This window comes from Danio aesculapii, chromosome 18, assembly GCF_903798145.1.
Source record: "Danio aesculapii chromosome 18, fDanAes4.1, whole genome shotgun sequence".
NCBI classification, from domain to species: Eukaryota; Metazoa; Chordata; class Actinopteri; order Cypriniformes; family Danionidae; genus Danio; species Danio aesculapii.
The window spans coordinates 3,852,252-3,869,451 of record NC_079452.1 but is presented as its reverse complement, the minus strand read 5'-3'; the positions used below and the strand labels follow the sequence as shown (position 1 = coordinate 3,869,451).

Below are 17,200 nucleotides of genomic sequence, written 5' to 3'. Positions count from 1 at the left end.
ATTATGCAGTTGAACTGTTGTTTATATGCAATATCACACTTGTAGCACACCTCCCACCAGTGCCGCTAAACAGCCACATCGCACTGCTAGTTGTGTGATATTGATCTCATGTATATGAGCAATATCATGAGTAGCATTGCGATGTAGCTGTATATCGTCACTGGTAGGAGGTTGTGCATTAGTCTTCCACCAGTGACGATTTACAGCCACATCGCACTGCTACGAGTGTGATATTGCGTTCATACAAAAATTTGATGGCATAATCGTGTGTATCAAAAATAAAATCAAACACAGAGTCTCAAAACCCTATTGTATGAGGAACTACTTTCTTCCACCATTCATTTACATCTGCAGCTGATGTCAGAACAGCAGAAGCCCTTACTAACTTACCAATGTCACTTCAGAGCTAGTATTTGAATGATTTTGCTCTCATTTTAAGATTACAAGGCTGAACGACATGAAATGCTATCTCAGTCTACAGAGATTTCCCAGTATTTCTCTGTGGCAATCACAGATCACAATAGTTAACTCAGAACAAGCCAAAGCAATGCAATCATTACCAGAAAACTGTTGTGCTTGTGATAAGGAAAAACTCTAAACACATGCAGGCATTTGTTCTTTCTTTCCGTTTACTGAACTAGTCTGCGATAGCGAAAAATAGAGATGCATTAGAAACAGATGGCCATCTCCGGTTTTAAGACTTTAAGATGAGTCCCATCTCACACTTAACACATGGTATAAATACAGCACAACAACATATAAAAGAGAAAGATCGACTTAAAAAGTCACATACCAGTTTAATAATGATTTGATCAGCTGTAGTTTAAAATTACGCTGGGTTTTTCCTCGCCTATAAGGGCTAATTATGTGGTCTCTGTTGCCCTCTTGTGAATGGACAACGTCAACTGTCTTTGGTCTACAATGACAGGCTAATGGACGCCGACATGCTGTCTCTCAGAAATTATAAATATTTCAAAATAGGCACTATCCTTATAAATAAACGGCATAGTTGCAATCTAAACAACTACATTCACGACAAAAAAGCCCCAAAAGTACATTATGTTGCCCAACAGCAGGATATATATATATATACACATACATACATGCATACATACATACATACATACATACATACATACATACATACATACATATGATACTATGCTAGTCCATTTTGGGCAGTGAGCTTATTCTCTAACACTTATCTCAGAGTGAAATCTAAGAGAGGAAGTAAAACAATTTAATGATACAATCTATAACTATGATGTCATAATGTACATATTGTGACAAACATAATTAAACTTTGATAAGAAGGTCTGTATGACATCATGCTAGGAATGTGATTGCCTACTACTGGTGCAAGGGAAATCCCCTGTGAGATGTATTTTGTTAGAAATCTTTGTAAGAAGAGCTCTTTTTCTTCCCCAATCCCCCAACTGAGGTACACATGTTTAGCTAATTGTTAACACAGGTAAGTTATGCAAGTTTATGTAGTTTATGCAAGTATGACATGGTATGTGACAAAAGATTACATTTTCAAAAGATTACATAATTTGTGAATATTAATGGGAAGCTTTCACAAGTCAGGCCAGTAAAGTATGGGGTGCCTCAAGGATCAGTTTTAGGCCCTTTGCTGTTTTCAATATACATGCTACCCCTGAGAGACATTATTAGAAGACATGGGACCAGCTATATATCAATTATACATTTCAACTAAAGCTGACGAGATGTCTGAACTGTCTAAGCTAACCGAGTGTATTAAAGTTGTTAAAGACTGGATGACCAACAATTTTCTTCTCTTAAACTCAGAAAAAACAGAATTATTACTTATTGGGCCTGAATCCTGTACACAGCAGATCTCACAACTCCACCTGCAATAAGAGAGATACAAAGTTGGCGTTAGCTCTACTATAAAAGACCAGGGTGTCATATCAGACAGCAATTTAACTTTTGAAAATCATATATCCCATGTCACAAAAACTGCCTTCTTTCATCTGAGAAATATTGCTAAGTTACGAAGTATGCTATCCATCTCAGATGCAGTAAAGCTAGTTCATGCTTTTATGACGTCTATGCTGAATTAATGTAATGCTGTTTGCTGGCTGCCCAGCATCCTCTACTAATAAACTTCAGCTTGTACAAAATGCAGCTGCCAGAGTTCTTAAAAGGGGTCGAGCCTTTTCATTTATGGCTCCTTAACTCTGGAATAGCCTTCCTGATAATGTCCGAAGCTCAGACACACTCTCGCAGTTCAAAACTAGATTAAAGATCTATCTTTTTAGTAAAGCATACACTCAGTGCATCACTTAGCAATATGATACATGAATGAGCTCCACGCAGGTTTCTGCATCTTGTTTATATACACTATGAACAGCAGCTACGCTAATTATTCTCTTTATTCCCTATTTCTACCTGTGGATACTCATCCCAAGGCCCTCAGAGACTATGCAGCGCCACTGATTTGATCCAAGACCAGCAAAGAGATGATCCCAAGGTTTCCATAATTCTAGACCAGGCCGTATCCTGAGCAGCTGCTGTGGTGGTCATGGAGGAGTGGAGAGCATGAGACTGATTCCTGTGTTGCTCCAGGGACAGACGAGTCTTGCTGATGTCCAGCTTCTCCAGCACCTAGACTGCAGCTCTGCACAAGACGTTTGGCCATAGGAGAAATGGCCGTGCCCAACTGAGCCTGGTTTCTCTCAAGGTTTTTTAATTCTTCACTTTCGCTAATTAAGTTTTTTCCTCACCACTGTCGCCACTGGCTTGCATGGTTCGGGATCTGTAGAGCTGCGCATCGATGAATTTGCTCTTCAGTGTTTGGACTCTCAGTAGTGATTATTAAATCACACTGAACTGAGCTAAACTGAACTGAACTTAAACACTGAAAACCGAACTGGCTGTTTCAATGTTCTATGATTTTCTATGTGAAGCTGCTTTGAGACAATCTACATTGTAAAAGTGCTATACAAATAAAGGTGAATTTAATTGAATGTGTGATTTCATACTAGGCAAGTGATTACCCACTATGTGAGCAATGAAAAACCCCTTGTGACATCAGCATTGATAAAAGCATTTCTTTTGAAAAATAGGTCTTTTTGTTTCACAATCTCAGTAATATCAGAAATTGAGTTTTACTTGTCTCATTTACTATGCGATCAAGTGAAAGTTTTTTTTTTTTGAGCAGATTTTTAAAAAAGTGACTGTTTTATGTGCTGTTGAAGATATATAATGACTGAAACTATAAAAATCACATGTGGGGGGAGTGTGTGTGGGAGAGTGAAAGTGGAGTGGTGTGAAAAAAGTTTTTGCCCCTTACAGATTTCATAATTTTTCTTTTTTTTTAATCTATAACTATGATGTCATATTGTGACAAACATAATTAAACTTTGATAAGAAGGACTGTATGACATCATGCTAGGAATGTGATTGCTTACTACTGGTGCAAGGGAAATCCCCTGTGAGATGTATTTTGTTAGAAATCTTTGTAAGAAGAGCTCTTTTTCTTCCCCAATCCCCCAACTGAGGTACACATGTTTAGCTAATTGTTAACACAGGTAAGTTCTGCAAGTTTATGAAGTTTATGCAAGCTTGACATGGTATTTGACAAAAGATTACATTTTTTAAAAGATTACATTGTCTCATGAGTGTAATACATAATGTATTCTCATAAATCGCTTAAATTCTACAGGTGTCCAGGGATAGGCTCTACACTGGTTTAAGTCATACTTAGCTGACCGTTACCAGTTTGTGAATATTAATAGGCAGCTTTCACAAGTCAGGCCAGTAAAGTATGGGGTGCCTCAAGGATCAGTTTTAGGCCCTTTGCTGTTTACAATATACATGCTACCCCTGGAAGACATTATTAGAAGACATGGGATCAGCTTTCACTGCTATGCAGATGATACTCAATTATATATTTCAACTACACCTCATGAGATGTCTGAATTGTCTAAGCTAACCGAGTGTATTAAAGATGTTAAAGACTGGATGACCAACAATTTTATTCTCTTAAACTCAGACAAAACAGAATTATTACTTATTGAGCCTAAATCCTGTACACAGCAGATCTCACAACTCCACCTGCAATAAGAGAGATACAAAGTTGGCGTTAGCTCTTGAAAATCATATATCCCATTTCACAAAAACTGCCTTCTTTCATCTGAGAAATATTGCTAAGTTACGAAGTACGCTATCCATATCACATGCAGTAAAGCTAGTCCACGCTTTTATGACATCTATGCTGGATTACTGTGGCTGCCCAGCATCCTCTTTTAACAAACTTCAGCTTGTACAAAAGGCAGCTGCCAGAGTTCTTACCAGGTCTAGAAAATATGATCATATCACCCCAATTTTATCCTCCTTACACTGGCTGCCTGTTAAGTTTCGTATTGAATTTAAAATATTGCTTCTAACCTCTAAAGCTTTAAATAATCTAGCTCCTGTTTATCTAACTAACCTTCTGTCTCGCTAAAATCCAACCCGCTCTTTAAGATCTCAAAGTTCAGGGCTTCTGGTAGTACCTCGATCAGCAAAGTCGAGTAAAGGAGGTCGAGCATTCTCATTTATGGCTCCTTAACTCTGGAATAGCCTTCCTGATAATGTCCGAGGCTCAGACTCACTCTCGGAATTCAAAACTAGATTAAAGACCTATCTTTTTAGTAAAGCATACACTCAGTGCATCACTTGGCGGTATGATACATGAATGTGCTCCACGCAGGTTTCTGCATCTCGCTTATATACACTATGAACAGCAGCTACGCAAATTATTCTCTTTATTCTCTATTTCCACAAGAGGATCCTCATCCCGAGGCCCTCAGAGACTATGCAGCGCCACTGATTTGATCCAAGACCAGCGACGAGATGATTTCAAGGTTTCCATAAACCTGAGCAGCTGCTGTGGCGGTCATGGAGGAGTGGAGAGCATGAGGCTGAGGGGACAAACGAGTCTTGCTTACATCCAGCTTCTCCTGCACCTAGACTGCAGCTCTGCACAAGACATTTGGCCATAGGAGAATTGGTCGTGGCCAACTGAGCCTGGTTTCTATCGAGGTTTTTTAATTCTTCACTTTCACTAATTGGTGAAGTTTTGTCCTCGCCACGATCGCCACTGGCTTGCATGGTTCGGAATTTGTAGAGTTGCGCATCGATGAATTTGCTCTTCAGTGTTTGGACTCTCAGTAGTGATTATTAAACCACGCTGAACTGAGCTAAACTGAACTGAACTTAAACACTGAAAACTGGACTGACACTGTTTCAATTTTCTATCATACTAGGTATGTGTGCAATGAAAAACCCCTAGTGTCATCAGCTTTGATAAAAGCATTTCTTTTGAAAAATAGGTATTTTTGTCTCACAACCTCAGCAATATCACAAATTCAGTTTTACTTGTCTCATTTACTATGCGAACAAGTGAAACATTTTAAAACAAGTGAGTGTTCCATGTGCTGTTGAAGATAATTGCATTATATATATAGTTTTTTTTGAGCAGTTTTTTAAAAAAGTGACTGTTTTATGTGCTGTTGAAGATATATAATGACTGAAACTATAAAAATGACATGTGGGGGGAGTCTGTGTGGGAGAGTGAAAGTGAAGTGGTGTGAAAAAGTTTTTGCCCCTTACAAATTTCATAATTTTGCATTTTTTGTTACAAGGTAATTTTTTGTATCATATAACAAATTGAACAATATTAGTCAAAAAATATATATGAGTAAACACATTATGCAGTTTTGAAATTAATATTTTTATTTTTAAGGGAAAACAAAATACAAAACTACATATCTCTGTGTGGAGAAAAGTGTTTGCCCTCTAAACCTACTAACTGGTAATGCCACACTTAGCAGCAACAACTGCAATCAAGAGTATTCGAAAACTTGCAATGAGTCTGTTATAGCACTGTGGAGGAATGTTGGCTCACTCATCTTCAAGGGTTTTCGAGCATAAACTGCCTTTTAAGGTCATGCCACAGCATCTTAATTGGATTCAGGTCAGGACTTTGACTAGACCACTCAAAAGTCTTAATTTTGTTTTTCTTTAAAGAGCCCCTATTATGGGTTTTTGAAAATGAGCTTCCATGAAGTGTGTAACACAGCACTAAATGAATGAAAACATCTAGCTGAAATTTGAATCTAAAAGTGAACTTAGTTTAAAACTATTGATTCTTTAGCGAAATATTTGACTCAGAATCAAAGAAATAAATCGAGTTGGGTTCGGATTTTTTGATTGATCGTATCTGTACAATCTATAGTGAAAACCTGTTAAATGATTAACAGCTCATTTCTGTACAAAATACAGAAAATAGCTGTAACAGATCTAACCTTTGTTTTCGAGAAACTAATCAGAGTGTCTGAAATCTCACCACACACCCTCATTCACTAGTCCCTAAATTAGTCAATCAGTTTAGTCCATTAGACAGTGAATGACCACAAATGAGTGAATTCAGACACTGATGAACAGCTGCTGCTAACAAGCCCAATCACTGAAGGAAAGAACAAGAAATAAAACTATAGACGCTGCCTCACACCAAACCAACTGAATTGAAACAAGATTAAACAACTCCACTAAATAACAGCATTAGCAGCTTCACTGATTACAGTTTGACTTCAGTTCTCTCATATTTGCAAGAATATTTGATAATAAACAGAGGTTTATATTTTTTATTGAAAATATTTCATTTGACCTCACCATCATGGAGATCAGAGGCTGCTTTAGTTGAGCTCTTGAACATTTACTTATTTATCTTAATGTTTCTCTGGCAGTTAAACTGTGTTTATGAAACTCATCAGCAAGAAAGGCAATGAGAAACTATACTGTGTGTACTTAATCGTCACAGATATAATTTCTAGTATTTTTTAAGTCAAAGGGCACATAGTTTACCTCTTTTTTATGATTCAATATTAATAATATGGTTCTTCTGAGTGTGCCAGTTTAGGTTCAGTTTAAAACACAATTCAGATTTTTTTATTATAATGTGTTAAAAAGTGTCATGTTGGGGGCGTGTCCACAGTTCGCTGATTTAGGTGTGTGTTGGTTCACATGTAGACTAGTTTCGGCTTCCCGCCCAACGTAACAAGGGGGCGGGGCCATGAGCTCACCCGCTCTGTGTCTGCAACACAGGCAGACAGAGAAGGAGCAGGAGGAGAGGATCCACATTCAGTCGTACATATACGACTCGGACACAGACCAAGCAGAGAGTACAAAATCATGTGTCTTTGTACAGTTTTACAGCCAACTGTGTGCTAGTTTCAAGTGCCGAGCTTGTACACAGAAACTAATAACCACGCACACTGAATTAACTTTGACTGAGGCACCGGATGCGCCGCTCGAAGCCACGACACGGCACACCAGACACTCTCTGTGGCGTGGTAGAAACATGAAGTGTCCCGAATCGTTGCGCCATGCATTTTTGAATTCTAAACATAGGTTTCTGCAGCGGTCGGCGGCGCCCAGCCGTCGACTTGAGTGTACCCTGATAGAAACCTATGTTTAGAATTCTAAAACGCATGCTAGTTAAGATCACAGCGAGCTTCTGGGATCGCGAGAAATGCAAATGGCTGAAGTATAAGGTAGACTCAATGAGAAGTACACATGTTTGCAAACCTACCTAAAGATACAACCAATAATTCAGATTAAAGCGATAATGTGAAGAATATTGATCTTGTGTTGAGCCCAATGAGCCTTGCATCTAAAAATAGAGCAAGGGTGTTCCTTTAGTGATATTGCTTCGACTCACGCTGAAAATGGCTGACGTGAATCAACAAACTGAGGATATGATGACGCGTCTGTCAATCAATATTGGTGGCCGGGGGGACCGCACTCATACGTAAAGTTGCGGTCGGTTTGAAAACCGCTCCAATTGGTCTGTTTTTTATGTTGTTAAATTGAAAAAAAAAGCACTGGGTGTGCTTATATCAGCCCAATATGATGGTCTATACACCATACATGCACATATGTCTGTCTAAACAGCTTGAAAAGTAGTTTTTTACCATAGGTGCCCTTTAAGCCATAAAAAGTAGTTTTATTTGATATTGTTTGGGATATGTTACAGCTTCCCATGGAGGTTCAACAAACAATTATCAAGGAATTAATAATAAATTAAAATTTAAGAGGTTTCATGCACAAAACATTGAGATCTTTAAGCTGCAGAATATATTATGCAGCTTAAAGTTCTTACAATCTATTTCATTTCCTTTATTTTATGTTGTTTTTTGAGAGGTAATATTTCAATAGATTGTTTTGTTTTGTTCTGGGTTGTTTTTTATTTTATTTTTATTTTTTGTTTGTCACCATTGTTAAGATTCAAAGACTAATTGTTGATGTCTGTCTGTTTTTAAGTTATGCCATAGATCAAACATTTTCATTGTGAATGGTGTATTTAGACCTGTTAGACAGTCATTGGCTGCAGTAGGTTAAGTGGTTTCATTTACGTATGGTATTCACTTCTCACTTACAACTAACAAGATATTCATCATTGAAGATTTCTTTAATACTGTAAACATCTTGTCAGGTGAGGATGGTTTTGATATCATTGTTAATTTTTATCAGACTTATTGTTTTTTTCTTTTGCTTTACATGCTATATAAATAGTGTGATTAACAGAATTAATTATAGTAGCCAAAATAAAAACTAGTGTCAGAACAAATAGTTGAAGAGCCCAATTAAAGCAGACTCTGTCCTCTGTCATGGTGACTTCAAATGAACAACAGCAATTTCATTAAGAGCTCAAGGAGGAAGAGGAAGTCAAAGGTCAGCAATAAGTGAAGCTCCTGATGTTTGTTGAGTTGTTTAATGATCTCTGCTGAGATCTTGAGAAATTAAAATTTTTATTGTGTAATTTGTTTTATTTTTATTAATTATTATTTTTATTTAGTTTTTTTTTCAGTTGATTTCATCTCTGGTTTTGGCTGTAATTTGTGTTTTTCTTTCCTTCAGTGATTCTGCTTGTTAACAGTTGTTCATCAATAATTCTCTATCCTCCTTTAATTAGACACTTAATTATCTCATTAACTTTATCACTGTCAACCCTGTCAGTGTTCAACCCTCTGTAGTGAGGACACTAGTGAGGATTTTACTTTGGGATTTGAGGAGTTAAATGTGTTCGATGAAATATACAGACTGTGGAATGTATTTTTACCTGAAATGTTCTGTAAACTAAATTTACGAATGTAAAATGTAAAAAATAGTAGATTACTGGCAACCACAGCTGTCGGTATTTTACTGTAAAGTCAAGAAAAAAAAAACAGCAAAATACTGTAAAACTTTTTTGTGTCACCATTGTGGAGACAGTGATTACTGTCTGTGTGGAAGTCCAAGATGAACTAAGATTATCTAATGTTATGCTGCACCTTCGTTTGTTTAAGAGAAATTCTATAGTTACTAATGCAGTGAAAATTTGTTTGCTAATTGTAAACACACATGAACACATTAGTGCATTGAATGACTTTACGTTTTTATTCACTAAGCTACATTTTTGTGAACTGAACATTGTATCAATTCATAAAATACAGTTTTTTTCCATAAATTTTACGCAATTTTTTTACGGAAAAATTCTGGCAACCACAGTGTTGCGTATTGAGGCTAGAAGGGCATCCACTGCATAAAACATATGCTGGATAAGTTGCCGTTTCATTACTCTCAACAACATTACTCTCAATACTGCAAAGAGGCGCTAAAACACAAAAGAAGATGGAGCTGTACTTACAACTAAAACGAGAACATAAACCGACAAAATACCTGAGCTGTGTGAAAGATTATAAATTAAGAAAAACGTTAACAAAATACAGATTGAGGGGTTACTGTCTGGCTGTAGAGAGAGAGAGACACTGACAGAGATGGAGACCAGCAGAACAGAGACTGTGTTCATGTTGTTCACAAAGAGAGGTGAAAACAGAAGAACATTTCCTACTGTGATCACTATCACCACATTAGAGTTCAATATATCCAAAAATTCCAACAAATTTATTTAAAATTCATCGCATTTTCAAATTCAGAAAAATTACGATATACTTTAGGTGAAAATGATCAATAGAGCTAATTTGTAGAATCTTGAAAACATCCGGTCTGCAAAAAGACTAAACTCCCGACAAACCAGATGGTCCTTGTTTTTTAAATGATTTAATTTCTCTGTTACCTATCGCCCCAGTTCAAGAAACACTAAAGCTGATGCTGTTTTACATCTATTTGATGGAGAGACAGAACAAACTACCAATGAATCCATTCCACCTGAGAGCATGCTCATAGCCGAGCATGTTTTTTATGGATTCCCAGATGATACTGTATCAGACCGTGGGCCACAATTCACATAATGGCGTAAATTTCTCAAGCTCAATCAAATTAACTGCCCTCCCAACAAATCATTCATTCCACAATCTCTCAGAGAAAAAGTACTACAATCAGTTAATTCTGCTCTAAGTTCAGGACACCCTAATATTAATGGCACTATGCAATTACTTCAAAATCGCTTTTGGTGGTCTACTATATAGAAAGACACCACAAAATTTATCCATAAATATGCCTTGTGTAATTTGCACAAACATTCCCGCCTCCAACCAGCAGGTCTTTAGGTGTAGGGTGTAAGGTGTAAGGAGATTCAAAGACCAATCAGATTGCTCTTACCATCATATGCCTGAATACAGCGCCGGTCAATGGGTATGGATGTCTACTCAAGACCCTTTAAGATTATAAAACAGATTACTCCAGTATCTTACCGTCTACCCTTACCTTTTAAATACCACATCTCTCCCACATTTCAAATGTCTCTGCTCAAACCCACTGCTTGTCCGGTTGAGGTGGAGAGGGAGTTGGCAGTTGGTGCACAGACAAGGAACACATCCTCATCGATGGAGAGTGAACGAGACGGAGGGATATCAGGTACACAAAATACTGAATTCCAGATGCCAGGAAGATACCTAGAAGACTGGGAGGGGTTCGGCCCCAAGAAGAGATCTTGGGACAACCAGTAGCACATTCTTGATTCCTGGATTCTTATCCAGCTTCATCCAGAGAAGCCGTCTCCTCGACCCCGTGGAAGACCCTGGCATCAGTTGCCTCCTCATGTCAGGAGCTGCTTGCAGAGGGGGGGTGGGGGGTGTGGGATGGGCTCTGTCACCAGCTTGATCCCAGCTAATCCCCTCACCAACCACCAGAGGTCATCATCACAAGAATACTGAAAGCTGTTTCTAGACTCCAAATTCCACAATCCTGTATCTGGTGCTGATTGCCCAGCACCTGATGGCAATCTTCACTAGCACAAAAATACAGACTGTAATCTCAGTTCATTGTGAAGTCTTGTTTTGCTTGAATTATGCATTCAGACGTTAATGGCCAAACACGTCTTTCATGGTGTTGTTGCAGATTAAACATTACACTGAAAATGCTATTTAAATATTTTCCAGTCATACAAACATCTTTATCGAAGCCCCTCTACTTGACGATTGGTCTCGCGCATCCACCATATTTGTAGTATATTTACACTTTTCACCCACGTTTGTAGTTCTAATCAAATTCACGTCCAACATGCAATGTATTGTGAGCAATATCAGCGGTTAGAGTATGGACGGTTGGTTCTATATTTAGAATTTTTCCCGGAAATAGTACACCATCCGAGAACCTTTGGCATACTCTTTTCAGCATACTACAATTCGGAACATACTAGTTTCATTTTTAAATACTATTTAGAACAGATAATATGCGAATTGCGATGCAGCATATGTAATTTCACAAGAACATTAGCTAGGATGTGTTTGTGTGTGTGTGTGAATGGTGTGTGTATATGTTCCATGTAATCAGTCCTGAACAGCTTCAGCTGTGTGTGTGTGTGTGTGTGTGTGTGTGTGTGTGTGTGTGTGTGTGTGTGTGTGTGTGTGTGTGTGTGTAATCAGTAGGTGAACTGAACCTAGTGTGTAAATGCTGGGCATGATGGGATATGTAGTTTGTCTAAATGACAGGGAGTGTTCTCCAGTGATCTGTGATGCCTACATTGCTGGTGATCATAACAGAAACTGTCTTGGTAAACATGTTTGATGATTTGAACAGAGAGGATGACTTGCATTGTTTTTGCCCAGCCTTACTTGGAAAAACAAAAACAGACTTAACGGATGTCAGCAAACAAACAATCTGTACTTACTGTATGTGAAAGAGATCAATAAAGTTGTCAAATAAACCTTTTTGACGACACATGGGCTGTTTTGATGATGATAGAAAGGTTATTTGTACCACACTATTTAACCAGTTGGGCCATGTCCTCTCTGTAGAGTTTTCATCTTTTTTGATGATGAGACCTACCTACTTGTTTCATACACAAACTTGATGAGGAGCTGAAAGACTTGAAATTGTATTCTCAGGCTTGCACTGTCAGGCACATGCAGTTCACCATTACACTAAGAGGTAGGTTAGGGTTGGGGTAGACATTAATAGCAGATGCGTCTGCGACAGTGCTAACCACTGTGCCATGGTGCTGCCCACATTTGTATTTTGTCATAACATAATTTCTGACAAGTGCATGAGTAAATGATCTGTAAATTTGTATTCTGAGAGTGAGCAAAAGCAGACTGTCTCTGTGTAAGGTCTCAGCAACAGACCAACAATTCACTCAAGTCTAGTCTGCTCAGTCCAGACAGCAGGCTTTGCCAACAGTGTGTTTATATAATGCAGTTCCAGACTTTAATGCGGTCAATTATGAACATAGCCAAACATTCTTAAATAATCAGAACAGGAGACAGAGAGACAAACAGATACAAATTACAAGACAAGTTTTATGACAAACTTCTGGGAATCAACCCAACAGATGTACATAAAAACAGACACACTCAAAAACCTTGTCTGGATATATCAGACAAAAAGGGTTGTAGAAAACGCAGATCTGCCTTTTTAGTGGATTAGTAACACGGTATCACTAACACTGATCTATGCAGATGCAACACAGTTATGTCTTTAAGAGGTGCGGGTCAGGCTACCTACAAATGAGTATTCAGTGTTTGGTCAATGGACGGCATATAAAAGTTACTGACAAAAAGATCAATTAAATAAATAAGGTAAAACAATAAAACCTAAAAACGTCTGAAAGACTCTTCATGAAAACAAAAATAGAAATATGTTTTGCATTAATGCACATGATTAACATAAACCAGTCCTTTACTGGAATGAAAAATATCTTTATGCTATTCATTTGAAAGCAACAAGGCACACCCAAATGTGCATTTCTGTAAGTCCACATATTTTCCATGTAGGACAAAGTCTAAGATGCATATCATGCTGGCACCAGTGTGACAATTCAGATTTTTGCAATTCCTAAGGAACGACTACTGAGATGTATGATGATTTTTTTCCATCGTGGTTTTCCGGAGTTGGCCGGTGTTTTAAAACATTCCTAACAAGCTTTATCCACCCTCAGAATTCCAAAGTTATGTGAACAAGTGAGGGAGTCTCCTCCTAATGAGCATCACTTAAGAATATAATTCAGACAAGTTCCCACACATTATTCAGGTCTTTAGTAATGTTTCAGCTGCCTGGTTGGCATTAAACAAGAACGTACAGAATTTTTGGCAAATTATAAAAAGTCATGCAGCTGAACATTTCAAATCCACTGAACTGTTTGACTTTCTATTGTCTGTTAAACACACACAGAAATATATATATATTTTGAAGAAAGCTGGAAACCTGTAACCATTGACTTCCAGATTATTTGTTTTTCCTACTATTGAAGTCAATGGTTACCAGTTGCTAACGTTCTTCAAAATAACTTATTTTGTGTTCAACGGAAGACTGAAACATAAAGATTTGGAATCGCTTGAGGGCGAGCAAATATTGAGTCAATTTTCATTTTTGGGTGAACTATTCCTTTTAGACACAGTTTGTCAGAATGCTGGTCTTTCAGACAGTCTCTTTTCTTTTTGTGTGTTACGCTTTAGAACTTGAACATGATAAAAAGATTAGATAATTAAAATAAATATATGAACAAATTTTATAAATCATAAATCATCATAAGAGACCAAACTGTAATTGAAATGCCAATGGGATTTTATGCAACACTTAAAAACAAAACATTCATTTTTTTTGAAGGTTTAATCTGTAATGTTGAAACGGGTGTGTAAGTTGACAGTATAGAAAGGTCACACTGGCCACTGTAGAAGGTACACATTGCTACACCCCATTTCCCCTCAAAAATAAATGATAGATTCCACACTTTTTTAGAGATAACATTGGCTTAACAACCATGATGCCCAGCTCTCTCTTCCATTCCACTACAACCAAAGGTGCTTCAGTTAATTGAAATATGGTGGCTCTTTGAGTTTAGTGAACAAACTGTCATTCATTCATTCATTCATTTTCTTTTTGGCTTAGTATTAATCTGGGATCGCCATGGTGGAATGAACCACCAACTTATCTAGCATATGTTTTATGCAGTGGATGCCTTTCCAGCTGCAACCCATTATTGAGAAACATCCATACACACTCATTCACACATACACTACGGACAATTTAGGCTACCCAATTCACCTATAGGACATGTTTTTGGACTTGTGGGGGAAACCAGAGCACCTGGAGGAAACCCACGCCAACATGGGAGAACATGCAAACTCCACACAGAAACGCCAACTGACCCAGCCGAGGCTCGAACCAGCGACCCTCTTGCTGTGAGGCAAACGTATTACCCACTGTGCAGCCAAACTCACTGTCACGTTCATCAAATTAGTTTGAGATGACAGTAGCTTTGTGCTATCTTGCTGAAAGTAGCCATCACTGGATGGGTACACTGTGCCTATAAAGGGATGAACATGGTCAACAACAATACTCCAGTAGACAGTGGGGTTTAAGCAATGTTCATTTGGCACAAGGGGGCCCAAAGTGTGCCAAGATAACGTCCCTCACACCAGTAAAACACTGGCCTCAGGATTTGGATCCATACTTTGTCGGTTGTTTACAACAAATTCGGACCCAGCATTCTGGATTTTGCAGCACATTCAAGATTATAAAAAACAAGCTTTTTTTCCTTCATTTTTCTGTGGTCCAGTTTTTATGAGCTTGCAGTATGTAAACTTTTCAGCTGCTGTAGCTCATCTGATTCAATTTTCATGATTTCATAAATTCAGAGATGCTTTTCTCAGTTGTAACCTCCTCAGACCTCAGTTGTAAGTGGTTATTTGAGTTATTGATGCTTTTCTATCAGAATAATCTAGCTTCCAGCCACCAGGCCCTTTCACAAAAAACAAAACAAAAACAAAACTAGCATGCCACATTCAAAGACATTCAGATCACCCTGTTCTGATGCTTGGTTTGAGCTTCATAATGTCGTCTTGAAAATGTCTACATGCCTAAATGCATTAAGTTGCTAACATTTGATTGTCTAATTGTATCAGTGAGCAGTTGCACAGTATTCCTAATAAAGTGGCCATGTGTGTGAGTGGGGATTTAATTTTTAGCTCCTAAAACATTTAGCAGAAAAACATGCAACATGCAATGTTCATGCAGCTTTAATCTGATTTGAACAGAAGTGAACTTTTAACTTTGCTGCAGTATTAGACTGTCACTAAACAACACAACACATGGGCTTTAAAGACCCAAAGTTGAACATTCAAACAAATATTGCATTCTAGAAGACTTACTTGAGTAAAATCTGGTATCTTCTTAATAAGATATCTGAACTGCAGAATCTGATTTCAGAATGACTGCCTTTTGGTCTGTATTCTTCTCCTGAAGCAGATATAAAGACTGGCAAATATTGTCAAAATCTTCCTGAAAACAGGGACAAGAGGGGAGGGAATACGGAGAAAAAAGCGCAAGAGAACTAAGCAGCAATACAAGCCCTGCCCTTCATTCAGATGACTTCATTTACGATATACAAAATGAGGGCCACAGGTATACATATTACGTTATGATATATATGATTACGTTATTCTTTTTTCTTTTATATATTTGTGCACTAAAGTAAGTAGGAAAATAAAAGAGAAGACCAAATGATAGACTTAGAAAAAACTAATCAAAAAGGATTATGTCATTGTATTTTCTGTAATAAATAAGAAACAATTAATATATTCTCTAAACTGCTTGTTCTGTAGCAATCAATCCATAATCTTCTAAGAAAAATTCCCAAATTGCAGTATTATTTGAGACAAGTAAAGCATTTTAATACAATCAGGTTTGAGGGAGAAGTTTACAGTTGGTGTCAAGTTTAGCCTATAGGGTTTCCCCTCAGTTTTTAGGATTATATTACAGTTAGGGTTTGGTTTCAGACAGAAATTATGTTACTAGATCATGATTATATGGGTTTTTGACGTGGCATTGATTTTCACTGTCACACATGCAAAAGTGAATATAAATATTATTGCCTTCCATTGAAATGTTTTTATACATTTCTTTGTCTTCCATGGACCTCTTGTTATAAAACCTGCTGTGCCAGGGCCTGAGTGGGACTCCTTTTCAGCCCTGGAGTTTCAAGCCTTAGACCGGCCCACTTTATTTCACGGCTGACTGTATTAAAATAACTTCATTACATGCTCATCAATATCCAAACTATGAAAAGAAAAAAATCAAATAAATACAAATATAATGTATATAGATAAAATATATTAAACTTTCTAATGACACTATCATGTCTTTTTTAAGGAAACAGCTGCTTTATAACTTTATAACTTATTTTTAAAACATATGAAAACATTAAAGGGTACACCTCCAACAATATTCTTTAAAACATCACTATGTCCTTTTCTGCAATATCTGAATATACATTCTGTGCAAAATTATTCACAGACATCCAGTCCTTAAACACAAATAAAGAATAAAAGTATTGCACTGTTATCTGCCAGACTTTTTTTAACCCCAATATAATTTTTTTAATGATGGCTTCATCTTTTTTCACATTTTTAGCTGTCTGGTCAAGTTAAGTCAGATTTGTTCGTGTAGTGAGTTATCTGATTTCATTAATTGCCTTAGGGCATTTTTCATTGAGCAGTTGTAATATTCACTAATTTGCACACATCATTGTTTTGCATTGCTCCATAAAGCTTAACGTTAACTTATCGTCCATTTCATTCTTCACTTATCGTGTCATGTCATTCATCTTCATGTGTTGCTGTACTCTCGCGGCCGCTGGTTGTAACTCAGTTTAGTACATTTGGCCACGTCTTTGTCCAGATTTTTTTTTTTTATGTTCTTTTCAACTCCATGTTTGTGCTTTTTATTATTCATTTTTTATCTCTCGCCACTC

At 37.4% G+C, this 17,200-nt stretch overlaps 1 protein-coding gene across 2 annotated transcripts in view; it reads right to left on the bottom strand.

Annotated features, from left to right (window-relative positions):
• Positions 1-15,657, bottom strand: part of si:ch211-195m9.3 (galaxin) — a 49,223-nt gene extending 33,566 nt beyond the window's left edge. Inside the window, exon 1 of one of the 2 annotated variants that reach the window (XM_056478335.1) lies at positions 15,600-15,657. Coding sequence is in view for 1 of the 2 variants with exons in the window: in XM_056478331.1 (XP_056334306.1) it covers positions 1,828-1,930 (103 nt within the window). In the remaining variant the exon portion in view is untranslated. Of the gene's footprint in view, positions 1-1,827; positions 1,946-15,599 lie in introns of those variants that run through there. The other variant, XM_056478331.1, reaches the window with a different exon arrangement.
• Positions 15,658-17,200: the final 1,543 nt, after the last annotated feature.